We start from the raw sequence: 18,337 nt of genomic DNA, 5'->3' as shown, positions 1-18,337 counted from the left end.
AGTGCCGTTTCCAGGAACATCCCAAGCTCAGAAGATCTGATGTAATGATTATATTCGTTTGGTTATACTAACAACAGAACTACGGACCATTTGAAGTTTTTTTTAGTTTGGTCTTTTTTGCAGTGTTCTCTTTTAGTAGGGCCACGTGACTGCATTTACTGCTGGACATTTAACCACACAACTTTTCCTACAGGTGCAGACAACCACTATGTGCATCTCCGTGAGCCTAAGCGGCTTTGTGGTCCTGGGCTGTCTGTTTGCACCCAAGGTGCACATCATCCTGTTTCAACCACAGAAGAATGTGGTCACACACAGACTGCATCTCAACAGGTTCAGTGTCAGCGGGACTGGGACCACCTATTCTCAGTGTAAGTATGGAACTGGGCATGGATGCTTCTGGGAAGAGCATAGTCATAGGGAGCAGGCTCAGAGGGGAAGCAATGGTAATAGACAGGCAAGGACAATGCATGTCTATCCCCATGGACAATCTCAATTCAACGGTAGTAAGTAGCACTTCAACCACTGTGTGGCAGGTAGGGTGCTACGTGCTAGAGATACAGAGGTGAACGCAAGAGTCAGAGCTTCCGTTTTGTACATACATACAGCCCGGCAGGGAGGACAGGTGTTAAGTTCACAACAGCAGTCAGGATGTCTTGCCACGTCGCAGAGTCAGAGAACCTACTCCCTAGTCCTGTAGGTTACCTTGAACACCTCACTTGACTACTTGCAGCCTTAGTTTGTTTCCTCATCGGCCTAAAGGGCTGGGACCAGGTTGATGCTCTGTGTATAGTACAGTATGTTCTATGTCACACTGATGATGAAGGTGCTTTGTGAAAACCAAAAAGGGAAGATAATTGAGTAGGATGGAAAATGGTACATCCTAAATCCCCCCTCAGAAGTTCAAAGCACCTCCCTGAACATGAACATGTTAGTCTGAAGAATCCCTACAGCAAGGCAACCTGTTTCTTACAGTTTCTTAAGTTTGATCTCAGTTAAACCAGCTACTATCCCATGGAACACTCCTTGAAAAATGCTGGAGTATGTCTTCCTCCTACTTCAGGGACACGATGCTTCTCAGCTGCGAGCCAGTTGAGAAGCAGTTGTCAAGTACAAGACAGCAGAGTAACCCCTCCAGTCCGCAGCTGTCTCTCCCACCGGCCTGCAAATGTCTGAAAGGCGACCCTCAGCCAATCACTCTTAATGCTTAGGTACAATGTCCTTAAAGGGGACAACCTCTGAAGCCATTTTCAGCCTCTCTGTGGTATGAAGCAGGAGAAAATCACTGACAAAGGGATGAGGGGGGAGGAGGAGCAAAGCCAGGGGAGGGGGGCAGGGGTGCCTGGAGTGACAGAGACAAATGACTACTTCACCATTTTGCCTCAAGTCTAATCAGAAAGGATGCTTCAAAATAGCTCAGCATCATAGAGTGAGCAATCACATTAGTGCCCCAGTTTCTGCAACAGAGTATGAAATGTAACAGGACTGCCCTTCCCCCAGCAAACAAAGGCAAGGCTGAGGGCTGAAAGCAGGTGCTCAAGGATACACCTTATTTACCACTCCTCCCTGGAGATAGGGATGTCACCTGCTTTCCAGCCTCAACTGCCAAGTGTTCCAATGGTGGAGTCCCAGGACATGGCAAATCTTATGAAATAATTTTCCCTGGACTCTGTTTGCTTATTTCTTGAGCAAACAAATCTCTTTATTTCCTGAGCAAACAAATTTCTTTTCTAGAGCCCAACTCTAAGTAGTCCAGACAAGAAAGAACTGGCAATAACAAGTAAGAACAAAAAAGATAAGAACAGCAGACAGGAACTATCACTATTTTTTTTTTATCTGTGGGGCATTGTGCTAAGGATTACACATGTGTGCACATGTGCTGTATCTTATTTAACTCGTACAATTCCCTGACATCAAGAGATGAGTATCCCACAAATTCAAAGGGTCAGAACCAGAATTCAGAGTCAGCGTCTCTGATTTCCAAGGCAGTGCATCAAACTACCGTATGGTGCCACTTCACTCATAATGCAAGCTGGGGACATTCCCAGGCAGTTTTCAGTACAGGGTAGGCTTTACAGGGAGAACAATAGGAAAGTTACCCTAGGCTGTGCAGCAAGATTTACGTCTCAGCAAAAGTCTTGTCAGGGCTCAGAGTTCCTGGTTGTTATTCAAACAATTTAACCAAGTCCCTAAATCTTCCACAGACATTGATACATGCAAGCCTCAGTAATTTTGAAATGGCAGCATTTTCTAATATATATAATATATATATAAGGAATATTTCTAATATATATATTAGGAATTAATGGAGGAATGATGAGGGCACTTGATCCAACCAAGTGTCTCTTTAGAATTCCAGAAATACCCATTCACACAAAAATGATCTATTTTGACCACAATAGGAATGCTTAAGCTTTCACTCAGAATGCTAATCTGCTAGCTATCCGGTTAATACTCCAAAGTCAGCATCTACCCAGCCCAACCTTTCAGAACTATTTTCTGAAATACTTCTTACTCAATTAAATTTTAGGTAAATTTTTTCTTTAAAAATACCTCATTTTAAAAATAGTTTTTCTCATTTATATTACCGAAGTGGTATTAAAATAATAAGGTGAAGTACTCATGTAACACCTTTAGGCATTTCAAAGTGCATAAGTAACAAATACATTAATCCCTTATTTGTAATTCTTTATCTTTTATTCAAAAAAGTTTTACTTGTGGGTTCATTTTATCCCATGAGTACTAGACATTACAATTTCCATTTCACATATGAGAAAATATAGAAGGTAGTTCTCAAAGATACACAATGATTCAAGAATCCACACTGGCTTTCCTGACTTGTGATTAATATCCCACCCATTTTTAATAAATTGGAACTACAGTAATGAAATTCATTTGTTCATTAAAGCTTGAGTACCCTCTATACGACAGAAATTTCTAAGCACCTGTGGACAGACACAGTGGTGAAAAGGACAGATGCCCTGGTCCCATGAAATTCAGTGTCTAGACCAGTATTGTCCATACTGTAGGGAGTAACCCATTAATGGGTCATGAAATTTATGTAGTATGCTTGGCCAATATATTTCAGTATGTAATAAGGGTAGGTAGTATTTCATGAAGTTTGCTTCAGAGGTTATGTATATATACAAGCTCCAGGTAAAATGTTTATTACTGTGAATTGTAGTCAAAGAAGTTTGAAAGACACTGGTCTATGGGAGCTACTTTATGTATGAACATGTTATTAACCCACTATGGCAAAAATCTAAGCAATTAGTTTAATTTCTCAGTGCCTGTTCCCTCCATTATATACTTAGCTCAATTTACATTCATCTCCCCCCTAAATACCAGGAAATACACTGTTTTATACATCAAGAAATATCCTTAAATTGTTCTGAGTTCATTAGGAAAAACATGTTTTACTTAGTTGGTACATAATTTATGTTCCGGTAAGTATTATGCAGCATTTTATTGTATTTAGTTACTGTTAGCAGTATTGCTGCTGGTTTTCTAATTTACTCCTTCTAGATATAAATATAACAATTCCATATGCTGATGTAAATAAGTTAGTATAGCAAGAGGGTTACCCCCTCAACACACACATACATCTAGTTAGCTATTCCCGCATAACAAACTTCCCCAAATTTCATGACTTCAAAAACAATAACCCTTCAAAAAATAAAATTAAAAACACAATAACCCTTCTATCATCTCATGATTTGGTGGATCAGGAATTCAGGCAAGGCTTGTCTGAGCAGTTTATCTGCTCTGTCAGGCCTGGACTGGGTTCTTCTGTGGTTTCAGTTGAGACTGAGCTGATCTGGAGGCCCACAGTGGCTACACTCTTAGACTTGGCAGATTGGCAGGATGCCTTGCCATGTAGAATTACAGAGAGGATGACAAAGCCTGTCCAGATTTAAGGGACGGGACATAGACCACCCCCCTACACACCTCTGAAATAATTTGTGGCTATTTTTATTATGCCACATTCACCAAATCCTTAATCCAGTACCGTAGTTTTATCAGATATCACAAAGACTGGACACACACAATCCTATGTAATGCCAAGAAGTTACCCAAGCTGGAAGGTACAACCAAATCAATTCCCACTTAATTCTCAGACAAAGTACCAGAAATATCACATCACTTAGGAGCCTAGGGGAGCCACCTGATGGCAGCTAGGGTGGTTGATAGCAGAAAAAGTAATACTTTTTAATCTAATAGTGGATCTAATAGTGGATCTTAAAAGCTGAGCAGTTGTTCCAAAAAGATGGAAAAGCATGACTAAACTTAGAAGCAGGCATGGAAGAAAGGACATAGTTAGGGACATCTTGGAAAACTCACCATTTGCAAAATGTTTATATACTGCTAGGTGTCAAAGAAAAGAATTTTAGTTGTATCTGATTAGCTATACACAATAGGAGTCAAAATAATAAAAATAAAGGAAACTAACTTTTCTCTATTAAATACATCCATAGGCCAACAGCTACCAATATTTGTGTACCAAAAATAAATAAATAAATAAATAAATAAATAAATAAATAAATCCCCAAAAAACAAAAAACACTCTTTGAAATGGAGTTCCCAGGCCCCACCCACAGATATGCTGAGTCATATGGTCTGGGTCAAAAGCAATCTGTTTGTAACAGATACTCCAGCTGGTTCAATGAAAATGGACCAAGGAAAATATTTTGAAAACCTCAGCCTAAACCCTGCTGCCTGCTTCATCTGCTATTATCAGTGCAGAGCGAGAAGAGCCTCTGAAAGGACCCTTATGGAGGTAGCAGGCACTGGGAAGAGGTGTTCTGAGTTCCCAACATCTGCCTCATGATGCTGACAGCCACATCCCCCTGCAGCTACTATTTCTCCAGATCTCTCTGGAACCCTCTAGAGAAGGCATTTCTAGCATAGAAGTACCTGTCCACTCAGAAGACATTTACTGAAACTAGGAATACTCCTTCTCATAGCAGTTAACTCAAAGACCCTAAAATCCTAAACTCATGCTAGTTAACACTGCTCCTACACTCACACTCATAAGCAAATGTTCTTTGTATTTGAATGAAAAGGAAGAGGCCATTCTTTATTTTGTTCATCTTTAGAAGCCAAAGGGCTTCCCAGAGCTAATTCCCAAAGACAGGCTATCAAGAGCATACACTGCAAGTGTAAGTAGAACTGCATAATCTTGGAAGAGACAAACTGGATGTACACGTGAGGTTATGCAGCATAAAACCCTAGGGGACCCATGCAGGTCAGAATGTTGTTGACATTAATATGAGTTTGTATCAGCACAGAGTTGGGGGGAGAGAGGTAAGAAATGGAGTGTGCCCAACAGTCTTCAGAGCCATTATGTATCCAGACTTGGTCCTGTGGGGATGTGTGTTTCTCTTGCTCATGGTGATCATTCAGATGTATGTATGTCATTATCATTAAGAACAGTCAAGAGGCTTCTGCTAACTAATGATGCTCAGATTTGGGTCCCGGAGGAGCTGCAGGCATATGGAGATTGATTTCTTCTGCCGAAACCTTATTCAGAAAGTCACTTATCTAGGTGGTAACGTGCAAACAGCTTCATTAATAGAATTATTCTTTATGACAAAGCATTTTCACATTATAAGGAGCAATAGTATAAAAAGATCAAGTGGACAGTCTTTCAGAGTCACACCATAATTTTCCTCAGAACTACAGCAACAGAAAGCAAGCATATGAGGACCAGACCTTGCATTTATCAATGGCCATGCCTTTGAAGATGCCCCAGTTAAAAGGAGGCAAGCCATTGCTCGAGTCTAAATATCACTCTATAAAAGAAAAAAAGGCACATTAATGCTTAAGTTTCTTCTCGACAACACAAGTCCAGAAAATCAGCATAATATGCCTGCACTTTACAGTTGAGGGAGTCCCATAATGACACTATGTACTAGAGCGGCCAGGCACATTAGCAAGTTATTTGGCAACACAGAGTGAATTGATGGTCTTCCTGCCACAGGCATAAGTATATTATAAACATAAATCCTGGCTGGCCAATCCACGAGGAGCCTAGAGTATTCAGCAAGCTAAGCCATCTGCTGCTTCCAAGCAGAATATATATACATAGTACATCCACATCGGATAGATGTCAATCCATTTTCCCTTTGGAAAGTCACAGGATGCCTGATGACCTCATTCCATCCTCTTTCACCCCTTCCTCCTTGAGGGTGGGAGAAGAGAGAGGCCCTCGTCCTCACAGGTACAGGTACCAGGGAGCTGATGTCCACACCTCCTTCCTTCTATGTAACATTTCCTTTTTATTTGCCCCACAACTGCCTTTCTGCAACCCTTAAATCATTTTCTCTTTACCTCTAATATTTCACTCGGTTTTCCCCAAGCAAATATAGCCTGTGTTCTTTAATAGTAGTGACCAAAGGGACTCGAGGTGGACTGGATGCTAAGGATCATTTATTCTAATAAGTATATTTCTAGATGGGAAAGCCAGAGCCTTCTCTGTTAGACACTTTGAGGAATTTGATAAGTGAAGTCACAGATAAAACTCTCAAAAGCGGCTATATAGCTCTCCTGGCCTCTCTGGGTTTTCTGCCTCAACTCAGTTACAAAATGCATCTCAGAGATTATTCTGACAGCGAGAATTTTAGCATCTGCAAATTCAGTGACTGCTTTTTTAAATTAGATGCCTTCTCTTCAGGGCCGTACATGACATCAACTTGTTCTGCCAGCATGAGTACAAACTTGTATTCCTCTCAAAAGTCCATTCCAGGGAGTTCAGTGGCATAAATCGTGTCCATCTGAGACCCCAGCAACCCTACACCTGGGCTGCACACAGAGAAGGGGTGGTATTCCAGAAGGGCTACCCATTAAGCTGCTCAGAAAATGAGGTTTGGTGAAGACAAAACAATATTGCTAATGGTGACTGGCTGAATGTTTGTGTCAACGATAAAATTTCTCCCATTTAAATAGTTGTTTAAAAGTAAGCATTGCTTTCTTTGTTTTTTAAAGCATTATTTTCTTAAAGTTTCTTTCTGTCCTATATCAATGAATAAAATGTGAACTCGGTACCTCAAAGACAAATCCTCAACCAGAGAGTTTAAGATTATATGAGAGATGCCAAAGGTCATATGATTTCCATATAACCCCAAATTTATTAATGCTTTTAGGAACATGGTACAATGCTCACAACCATGTAGATATGTTAACTAAAGGAAATATGTATATAATCAAATACTGCCCATGCACTGACTTCAGATGATCAATTTCTTAAGGCAAGGAAAGAGTCTAACATCAATTTATTCTATACTATTGCTCCTTCCAAGTTCCTTTTCCTTTTGTTTAAGTGAAATTCACTGGAGGACGTCCATTAATGGAGATATCTGTGTCCCTAGACACAGGAAAATGCCTACTCATATGGAAATTATTTTTTAATGTCTTCCCTACCTGGAGTAATGTCAGAAGCTTTGGGAGAGGCATCCCATGGTAGGTAATTGTGATCAATTTGAAGGAAAATTTACTCGTTCATTCAAGAAGCTTTTGGGTGGGGCTCAGCTCTAGGTACTGGGGAGGTAGTAATGAATAAAACAGCCAAACCAAGAATACATAATAAATCAGATGTTAATAAGTGATGTAGAGAAAATAATACGAGGTAAGGACAGATATGGCATCCTGGGGACACGGGGTTCCTGTTTTTTATACAGTGGCCAAGGAAAGCCTCTCTGATAAGATGCCATTTGACCAGAAGCATGAAGGACAAAGAACAAGGGAGCCCTGTCTGTATCTGGGAAAAAGACATTCCAGAAAAAGGGAAGAGCAAAGGTCCATAGCTGGAAGGAGAGCAGAAAGGTTGAGAAGGAAATGCTTAAGGATGAAAGTAAGAGGAGATGAGGACAGAGAGGGAACAGAATATGTAGGGCCTTGGAAATTCCTGTCAGGACTTTTACTTTTTTACTGAAAGAACTGGGGAAAATGCTCAAAGTGTGTGGAATGACCTGGCTTTAAAAGCATCGCCTTCACTTTGGCTGTGTGGGCAGGATAGAAGATAGGGAGCAGGCAAAGACATAATTTGGGAAGCTATAGCTTAGTCTAGATATCAGTAGTTTACATTGGGGTGGTAGCGATGGAAGCTGGTAAAGTGTTCAGATGATGTATGGAATTTGAAAGTCAAGTGGACAAGATTGGCCACACTAGAAAAGAGGACTAATGCCTGACATTATTTTATTAGAGTTTAATACCTGTGGCCTGACTGATCCCCAGACATAGTAGTACATACAGCTCTTAATAGCTGTTTGAGCCTCAGGGTGAATGAGCTTCTGACTCTTGCATGAAAACACATTTGGATAAAAAAGAGGACAAACCAGAGACGTTGGTCAAGTAAGAAGAAGTAAAAAGAATGCAAAATAGAATAGTACAAAAATTAAGTCCTTCTGTTTTCAAATTATTTATTGCATACCCACTTTCATACATCTTGAGGGTAGAGAGAATACAGAACATGACTGGAAAGAAAGCATGACAGGGGCACCTGGCTGGCTCAGTCGGTTAGAGCATGTGACCCTTGATCTTAGGGTCATGAGTTCGAGCCCCCTGTTGGGTGTGGAGCCTACCAAATAATTTTTTTTTTTTAAAGAAAAGAAAGCATGATAGCGTATCATGGCAACAATGGGCTGGTGTGTTTAGTTGAAGAAGTGGAATTTCTGTTGATGAGGTACTTAAGTTGTATTCTGGGTTATAAAAAAAAGTACATGCCATATTTTCTCTTTCCATGAATCTTGACTCGCAAGAAATCTCTGAATGAAGGAGGCTTTGCATTCATAAGCTCTAACTCTCCATCTGGAAATTAAATCTTGGGTCTGTAGATTTTTATCCCACATCATAATGAATACGATTTCCTCTTAAATCTACGGCTAACAATTTAAAACCATTTCCCTGAGAACCTAGCCTCATTTCATAATAACTGATCCTGTCTTCCACTGTGAAATCTGACACAGCAAGGCTACCAAATGGTGGCTAGTAATGTCATTATCTGCCTGGGCAACTTGTATTAGTCAGCAGATGAACATCTGGAGTGGGACCTAGGGGCCCCAGTGCAAATAAAATTAAGGTGATGAGTGAAAAAACAGGTTCAGTAACAAAGCAGGAGGACAAAGTACCAAACAGCTGGTAGAAACTGAATTCCACGACCATAGCATTAACATTTCTAAACTAGCAGACATGCCGGGAAAAATTATTTGGGGTTACCAGGGGCAAGGAAACATAACAGACGGGAACAAAGTGGAATATCTGTTCTGTTTAAATGTTTGTTTTATTTTTTTCCCGAAGTCTGCTATATTATACAGTTATAGTAACACACTGGTTCTCAGCAACCAAGTCTCAGCCACTAAATTGACTAGTGGACATGGCATCTGTTAAGAATCTATTAAATAAGTATGTTTAGCATTGATTGAGGGCCCTGGTACCTGAAAAAATGGGGTCATTTTCTCCAATGCCTGGCAAGCCTGTGCATTACGGGTGGAAGAGGAATGGATTGCAGAGCATGAGACAAAGCTGCCATGTGGCTGCATTGATTTCTAATGCCTCACTAGCCTGTGACGTAAAATCTGCCTTTTGGTGGGTGTGAATCGCCCTTCTGTGATCAATGGTGGAACTTATTAGGTCTTTTTCCACTATCTTCAGTCTTCACTTGGAATTGCACCACCTTACTAGCAGCTGCTGCTCACCCCCTCACCCCCACCCCACCTCCTGGCAAAGCCAAAAATAAGCCTGCATGCCTCTTATTTCTGACAGAAAGTATGATTATAGAAATCTGCTTAACTGCACTTAAGAAAATGGGCTAAACTTATACCATTAAAAACCTCATGAGAATTTCATTAGAATAATAGCTAAAGCTCATCACAAACACACACATGAAAATGATAGTACTTTGCTCTTCCACAGATTTTCCTACCTTGGGGAATAACAGATGGGCTAAGACGGAGGCATATGTAAAATATTTATGAAAGGCAAAGTAATTGAGATAGTAAACTCATAAAACAGTAATTTCCTCTACTATATTCAGCAGCACGTACAAAAATGAGGATATTTTTTACATAATAAAATAAAATGCACCAACAAGAGCTACAGATGAAACAGTAAAAGAGAAGCAGGAAAAATACAAGTAACGTTCCCCTTCAATACACTTAAAAGTAGTTAGAGTAGAAATAACTACAGCAAGAGTCTTGGTGGAAGAGGTTTTGCTGTTATTATTCCTGGTAAGAAAATCTTGAATTTGTATTATCTTCCTCTCAAAGAATTCAGATCTGCTGAGGTAGGGCATTCCCTTCCATGCCCTTATGAAGCAGGTATGTGAATCATAGTTATTCTGCAAATTACCATAATGGTATCTATGGGCGAGGGGCGGGGGTACACAGGAATATTATTTGAAACTATTAACTTAGGATTTTCCATGCAGCCAACTAGTCAACACACACACACACACACACACACACACACACACACATATATATATATATTTTTTTTTTTAAGAAATTAGCATGCAGTGAGCAAGAAAATCTTCAGATCACACTTAGGAACAGCATTATATCAAGTTCCAAAAAAGTATGGGGAATATCACAGCGGGTTTCTGATAAAATCTTTAAAAGTGCCAGCAGATGGCTGAGTAATATTCCATTGTGTATATCTACACATATTTTTTATCCATTCATCTGTCAAAGAGACAAATACCCACCATTTGCTTTGACATGGATGGAACTAGAGGGTATTATGCTGAGTGAAATAAGTCAGTTGGAAAAGGACAATCATCATATGTTTTCACCCATACATGGAATATAAGAAATAATGAAAGGGATTATACAGGAAAGGATGGGAACTGAGTGGGAAAATTAGAGAAGGAGACAAACCACGAGAGACTCCTAACTCTGGCAAACAAACAAAGGGTTGTGGAAGTGGAGGTGGGTGGGGAGATGAGGTAACGGGGTGACAGGCGATGAGGAGGGCACTTGGTGGGATGAGCAGTGGGTTTTACACTATATGTTGGCAAATCGAATTTAAATTTAAAAAATGTAAAAAAAAAAAAAAAAAAGTGCCAGCAGAAAGTAGTAGACTGATCCAAGATAGACACAAAGGGGCATAAGCATACCAGTCCCTGGTTCTCCTAGACTTACCCCCATGACCTATCATTCCTCTTCCAGCTCTGAAAATGAAAAATCTGCACAGAAATAATAAAACTTGATCCTGGAAAAGATGAAGAGATTAGTAAGAATATCAAAGGCACCATGCCTGCCATGAGATGTTTACAGTCCAAGCCAGTTCTCTCTATAGGGGTACTTAATGCTCATTGTCACAATGTGGCCTGAGAAGCAAAAAGGCCTACCTGTCCCAAAACAAGGCTGCCCATATGTTTCATATTTCCTGGTCATTTCTTCAGGTTAAAAGATTATTTCCTTCTTGAAATTTCCATTTGTTCTCCTGTTCTGTGAAATGCAACCATTTGTAGAGTCATTCAGAAAATATTTATAGAGAATCTATTCCATGACCAGGAATTAGGATAGGGGCATGACAGAGCCCCTGCATATTTTCTAGTCAAGAGTATTATAAGGCATAAGACGCTAACAAAGAGATAATAAATAATAGGCAAGAAAAAATCAGTTTTGAAATTAGGTAATGCAACAGAGACTAACTGGTTGGCTATTTAAGTGAGGTGGCCTGATGATAGCCTTTTTCAGGAGGTGGTATCTCAGATGTAGATGACACGAAGAAGCTAGACATGTGATCAAGAGAGAGAAGAACACTCCTGGCAGAGGCAATGACTAAGGCCCGCCATTGCTGTGATGTGCTGTGTTTGAGGACAAGCGTGAAAAAAGGTGGGGAAAAGAAACCACAGAATGAAATGAACGCAGATAGGCATGGTTTGAATCACGTGGGGATGTATGATCTGGAGGAAGGAGATTACAAAAGGAGGCCATTCCAGGAGCACATGGAGGTGACTGACATTTAAATGTACTGTCACTGCTGCATGGAGAATGTGTGGCAGGGGGCAAGCATGGAAATAGAGACATTAGCAGTACAACCATCCTGGTAGCCAATAGCCGGATAATGGTGGCTTGGTCCAAGGTGGTGGATGCAGAGATGAGTAGGTGGATGTGGATATTGAGTTGATTTGGCCACCTGATTGGATTGACAGGACAGTAGAGACAAAAAAGGAAACGATGCATAACTGTTAAGACTTCTGGCTTGGGTCACTGGCTTGATCGTGAAACCATTCATTGAAGAAAAGAAGTCTAGATGGGGACAGGTTAGGGGATCAAGAGTTACTCTTTGGCCACTGGATTTTAAGATGCCTATTAAACGTCCACCTGGGGATGTCAAGTTACTATTTGGAAACAGAATATACAGGAAGAGCACATACTGAAGAGCCTGGCATGCTCCTACATTTCCACTGAACTGTAGTTGAACTTCACCTCACCTTGTTCTTTCTCTTTCCCTACTTAGTTTTTATGAACCTACAGTTACATAAAGTATGAAAAAACTTGACAAAGAATAAGGTAACACCCTCACATTTGAAATTATTATCACTATCCTTTTCCATCCAGTATTTATCTGGCCCACGCTGTGTTCAAATGTCTTCACTGTAGAAATGTAGATTATGCCATGTTTTCTCCCAAAGCTGTACCTTTTAGTGGGATCATATTATAAAGAAAATTGAACCTGATCCTAAAAATGATCAAAGGAAAAATATCTCCAAGAGTTAGCATGTCACAGGACTCTGCTGTAACCTCAGACAATCACACAGACTTGTCTTCATGGCTTTTCTTACCTACCTATCCAAGTAATCAATGCAAAATTGAAAAGTTCTAGTTTCCCTACTGGTGAGCCTGCTGAAAGGTTTCAGGTTATATGGTGACTGAGCACATAATCTCAAAGTTAATAATGAGTTTCTCCTTCATGTTTAAAGAAAATCCTTATGAAAAATGCCATCTTACTGGGCAAGAATATTTCCACTATCAGGCATGAACACTTTAGCAGGAAATTAGCTTATATGATTATTAACCAAGAGATACGCACTTAAAGAATGGGACAGCTGACTGGTCAGTTTGACCTGGGCTGTGGTCAGTAGCCAAGAGGATCAGTTCCTTTTGGGCAAAGCATATAATCATGGGCAGGCCAAGGGATGCAACAAAAACAGCTCAAAAGGAAATAAATGTAAGGCCATCTCTGATTCTCTGGGCTACAGAGTTGCACACCCCATGGAGAATGGGGGCTCCTTCTTTTTTTTGTCCTTCTTTAGTAAAAAGCCAAAGCTGTATGTAGATCTCTCATGAAAACAAGTCCTTTAAAGTAATAAGGGATATGAATTGCATCTAGGAAAACTAAATGCCATAAAAAGGATGAAAATACATACCCATCTAACACCCTGACAATAGTTGCCACTATTGTCATTAACAAGAGCACTTCCCTTTGGAATGTCTTCCCAAGAACTGTTAAGAAACTGAGTTCTCAGCACCCCAGTCTTTCCTAGAATATTCACAGAGGTTATCCACTTGAACAATGAAAATGCACCAAACCATTCTGTGAGGCAGTGGAGTTCACAGATGACTCGTGAGACTACGTAAGAAGCATCCCTGCCCAGAGAGAATGAAAGTAATTGAGGTACTAAAAACCATAATTAATTTAACAATCTTTAAGAAAATTGCAGTGAGCTTTCAATTTTGCACATTCTATTTTAACCAGTTTATAGCTCACTAAAGCTAATTTTAAATCCACAAGTGACTCCTTTCAACAATTACGCTTATAAACTCTCTCTCCAAGAGGTATGTCATTAGTGGAGGTACACACCAGGATACAAACTAATTTTGAGCAGAACATATTTAGAAAGTTGACCTACTACAGCATTCAGTCACTTAGCTTTTTCCAAAACTAAATGAAAACGGATTTTGAACTTAATTTTAACTAGCATCTAGGATTATCCTCTCCGTTACCTATGTGGCTCACTTGACTAACACTGAATTTTCTGACCTGCTTTGTTTTCCAGCTTCTGCAAGCACCTATGTCCCCACGGTGTGCAATGGGCGGGAAGTTCTCGACTCCACCACCTCATCTCTGTGATTGTGAATTACAGTTCAGTTCTCGTGTTTTTAGACTGTTAGACAGAAGTGCTCGCGTGCAGCTCCAGAATATGGAAACAGAGCAAAAGAACCCTAGGACCTTTTTTTAGAAACAGTACGATAAATTATTTTTGAGGACTGTACAGTATATAGTGATGTGCTAGAACTTTTTAGGCTGATTTTAGTGCCCCATTATTAACGATTCCCCGGAACATGGAAATAACCACTGTTTACAGAGCTGAGCATTGGTGACAGGGTCTGACAGGGTCAGTCTAAAATAAAATTTGGTGGCAATATTAGGTAACTTTTTTTCCTATGAAGTCTTTTGTAGGTCCTTGTTGTAACTAATTTAGGATGAGTTTCTATGTTGTATATTAAAGTTACATTATGTGTAACAGATTGTTTTTTCTCAGCACAAAATAAAAAGCATCTGTATTAATGTAAAAATATTGAGAATAAAACCTTCAAGGTTTTCCAGCATGGTGGATAATGGCTTATTCTTTTTTAATCACTCCAAGAAGTCTGAATATGTTGACTTAAGATTATTTCTACTTTTAACATTGGAAGTAACTGTCTAACTGTGCTTCTCTGTACACCTACATACACTCTGAACACAAGTTGATACCCTGCTAGAGAGTTCTGGACTTCGCAGATCACAAAGAACAGAAGTTGACTGATGATACTATTATCAGGCTGTGTCAGTGGCCACATGACAATACACACATGGATGTCTTTAAGGCGCATCTGTACAACAGCACAGAATTTGGCCAAATAAGCCTCTGATGCAGTAAGGAGAGGGTTCTACATTCTGATCAGACACTGTGGCCTGCTGGGAAAGGCTGGATAGCTCTCATTTCAAAAGCATAAAGACAGGAAACTCTTCTAATACAACTATTCTAAACTAACCAGTAAGTTCCTAGGAAGGAGGCAGGGAAATCATGCTGTCAATCCATTAGAAAATAACTCTCACCACTGATAGCTAAATGGAGCAATAAAATGCAGGATGTGGTATGTTCCGGTGCATTTCCAAAGTCCCAGTAACAATACTCAGACATGCAGACTTGTCACTAAACTTGAATATTTTACTAAGCTAAATACAGGAGTGAGCAGGGAAAGCATGGATAAAGTAAAACTAGCTTATTCATAATCACACTTTCCTATCTTCCACTGTAAACCCTTCCAGTCACAAATCATTTCTCAATGTAGGAAAATTTATTAAGAACACATCTTCCTGCCAGGTCCTGTGCTAGGTACCATGTATAGAGAACATATTTATTTCCTGTGGCTGATTTGCCAACTTACCATAAATGAGATCACTTAAAGCAATAGGAAGTTATTCTCTTACAGTTCTGGAGACCAGAAGTCCAAAACCAAAGTGTTGGCAGTATGGTATTCCACCACAAGTTCTAGAGGAGAATCCATCCCATGCCTCTTGTAACTTCTGGCCCCATCACTCCAATCTGTGGTTCCATCTTCATGTCAACCTCTGTGTGTCTGTCCTTCCTTCTTATAATAATACTTGTCATTGGACTTAAGCCCACCTGGATATTCCAGGATAATCTTATCTCAAAAGCCATAAATTAATCACATCTGCAAAGGCTCTTTTTCCAAGAAAAGTACATTCCCAGGCTCCAGGGGTTGGAATGTAGACATATCCTTTGGGGGGCCACTCTTCAGGCCATGAGAGAGAGATGGTGCAACACAGTGCTTGCCTTTAAGGAGCATAAAGGCATAATGTGAATCATGGAAGAAGTGACTGAGGAAAACAGTTAAGTGGAAGGAGGAGGAGACGAGGATGGAAGGGCCTGGTTCATCAGAACGTATTGATGCTATTTTTAAAATGTCTAGAAACTGTGAGCAGGTACACACAGCCAACAGGAATAGGCTTGAAGGACATCAAGTGAGGAGTCAGATGTTTGAAATGCTCTGCTTCCTTCTGAACGCATTTGAGTCAGCAACCTAACCTAATCCAACCAGAAGTCACCAGATTCTCAAAACAACATTGCAAACCAGCCCCTGAACTCATACTCAAAGAAGAACCTGGATATGGGGGAGTGGGTGGGGAGAAATGCATCCTGCTGTGGTGGACACTGGCAGGAGTGCTAGGTAAGTGCTCCCCAAACGGGCTTCTGCTCAAGATAAAGGCTGAGGCTAGGCTGATGGGAGGGAGAATAAATGCAATTCATTGATGGGACGTGACAGTTGGAGGAAGGCTGTATCAGATGGGTGGTTCAGAGACAACAGCTGATGCGTAAAACAATCAAACATATCGTGAATCTTTTTAAACAAGGCAATGAGGCTGTGGGTGAATCTTGAGAACACTATATTTGAGAGGTGGGTTTTGATCTATGGGCCACTGTATTTTTCGCACTCCGCCCACACACTGGAAACTCAATAACTGACAATTCTTGTCATTTTCTCCTTCCTTGTCATAAGCTTTGGTTCCTATTTGAAATTGCATCACCTAACATGTGATTCCTGGAAATGATTTTTTTGAAAAACAGAGTAATGTATGGAAAACAACAATTATAAAATCATTTTTACATAAGCCACTTTGAACAAATAGATTTTGATTTTTTTTAAATTCTGGTAAGAACATTTCATTCTTCCAAAATATAAAACTGGTTGAGTGGATCCATCTTTGCAAAAACTTCCTGAATTTTAGGAACTTAGGCAGAATGATCTATCCTACTTTTTAACATATCAGAGACTAACGCTGTGGGGGATGATTGTTAGTATTCTGAGTGTTTACGGTTTCTGAAATGCTCTGGATCCTCTCTCATTTAAATATTAATATTCTCTTACCTACTCAGATTCATCATGGTAATATAAAAAAAGTCCCATTTTCAAGCTGTGGGGCAACCTGGTTTGCAGACCACACAGAGTACAGATTCAGAGAAGCTGAGAAAGGAGGTAATTCAGACTGGACCTGTACATCCTCACCTCCACCTTCCCTGGGCTAGCCCCTGCTTTCCTCACTTATCCACTATAATAGCTTTGGGCCCCAGAGCTCTTCAGCAAAAGACTGTAAGTGTGAATGAAGACGCCAAGAAAAGTGAGGTGCCAGGAAGACGGAACACCAGTGTGGGTTATAACCACCATAGCTCTAATAACAAAGGCCCAAACCCACAAATAAGGCAATTGTCACTCCTGCTCTGTGACAAAAAGTTTAGGTTTATGCAATTCCCATTGGCTTTAACTCTTTTATTTAGACCAATCAATGGTCATCTGAAAGCAGCCATCTAAGATAAAGGAAATATTGCCCTGCTCTAAACCAAATCTATCAATACCCACAAGCTATTTTAGACAGAGCTCTTCTTCTAAGACTCATTAATAAGATGAAATTTTCAGCAAATTAAAAGCCTTACTATGATATTTTATTCAAGCAAATTAGAGGTCTGGGATGCCTGGGTGACTCAGCGGTTGAGCATCTGCCTTCAGCTCAGGTCATGATCCCGAAGTGTGGGGATTGAGTCCCATATCAGGCTCCCTGCATGGAGCCTGCTTCTCCCTTTGCCTATGTCTCTGCCTCTGTGTGTGTCTGTCTCTCATGAATAAATAAAATCTTAAAAAAAAAAAAAAGGAATTAGAGGTCCATTTCTCAAGCCACCAAACATTAAAGGAATCCTGTCTTTTGTAGCTCAGTGGGTCTTAAGATAGGATTTGGTAAGCATGCGTGGATGGAGGTGTGTGCTGCCTGGATGCATGTGAATTGTTCAGGTGACCCTCTCCAGGGCTGGGACTCAGGAATCTATGCTGAAACTATTCTTATACATCAATAGCCCCCACTTGGGGCTACTATGGTATTTAAATGCATCTGTATAAAAGATAGAATATTATTTCCAAATCCAGTTACCTTAGCAATAAGTGTTACATAAATCCCAAAGAGAGAAGACATTTAAACCAATGTTGCTGGTTGAATTTGAATCTATTCACATCCTTTAGTTTTGTCATTTGCTAATCAATATACAGAATTGATTCTCAAAACTACAAGAGGAATGCAGAAGAGTATCTGGCTTTGTCTTTGTGTAGGTGATTAAATCATCAAAGGAGCGTGATGGCTTATTTTCTTCCTGAATATCTCTAGAGGCCTGAGAAACTTTTGAGGTGGTAAGCAGATCTGTACGCAGAGTTCTGCTTGTGGGTGGCAGCGATTAAAACCAGTGGTGAGCAAACCATAGCTCATAGGCCAAATCTGAGTCCAGCACCTGTTTTTGTAAAGCCTGTTAGCAAAGAATGTTTCTACATTTTTAAAGAGTTGAGAG

General features: G+C 40.1%; 1 protein-coding gene across 2 annotated transcripts in view; it reads left to right on the top strand.

Moving 5' to 3' along the window:
* GRM3 (glutamate metabotropic receptor 3) overlaps window positions 1-14,552 on the top strand; it is a 209,478-nt gene extending 194,926 nt beyond the window's left edge. For both annotated transcript variants that reach the window (XM_072784376.1, XM_072784377.1), the window contains 2 exons: window positions 194-368; window positions 14,000-14,552. In XM_072784376.1, the coding sequence (XP_072640477.1) occupies window positions 194-368; window positions 14,000-14,073 (249 nt within the window). In that variant the 3' untranslated portion in view covers window positions 14,074-14,552. The remainder of the gene's footprint in view (window positions 1-193; window positions 369-13,999) is intronic.
* The last annotated feature ends 3,785 nt before the right edge of the window (window positions 14,553-18,337 follow it).

This window comes from Canis lupus, chromosome 18 (genome assembly GCF_048164855.1).
Source record: "Canis lupus baileyi chromosome 18, mCanLup2.hap1, whole genome shotgun sequence".
Lineage (NCBI taxonomy): Eukaryota > Metazoa > Chordata > Mammalia > Carnivora > Canidae > Canis > Canis lupus.
This window is presented reverse-complemented; position numbering and strand designations above follow the sequence as displayed.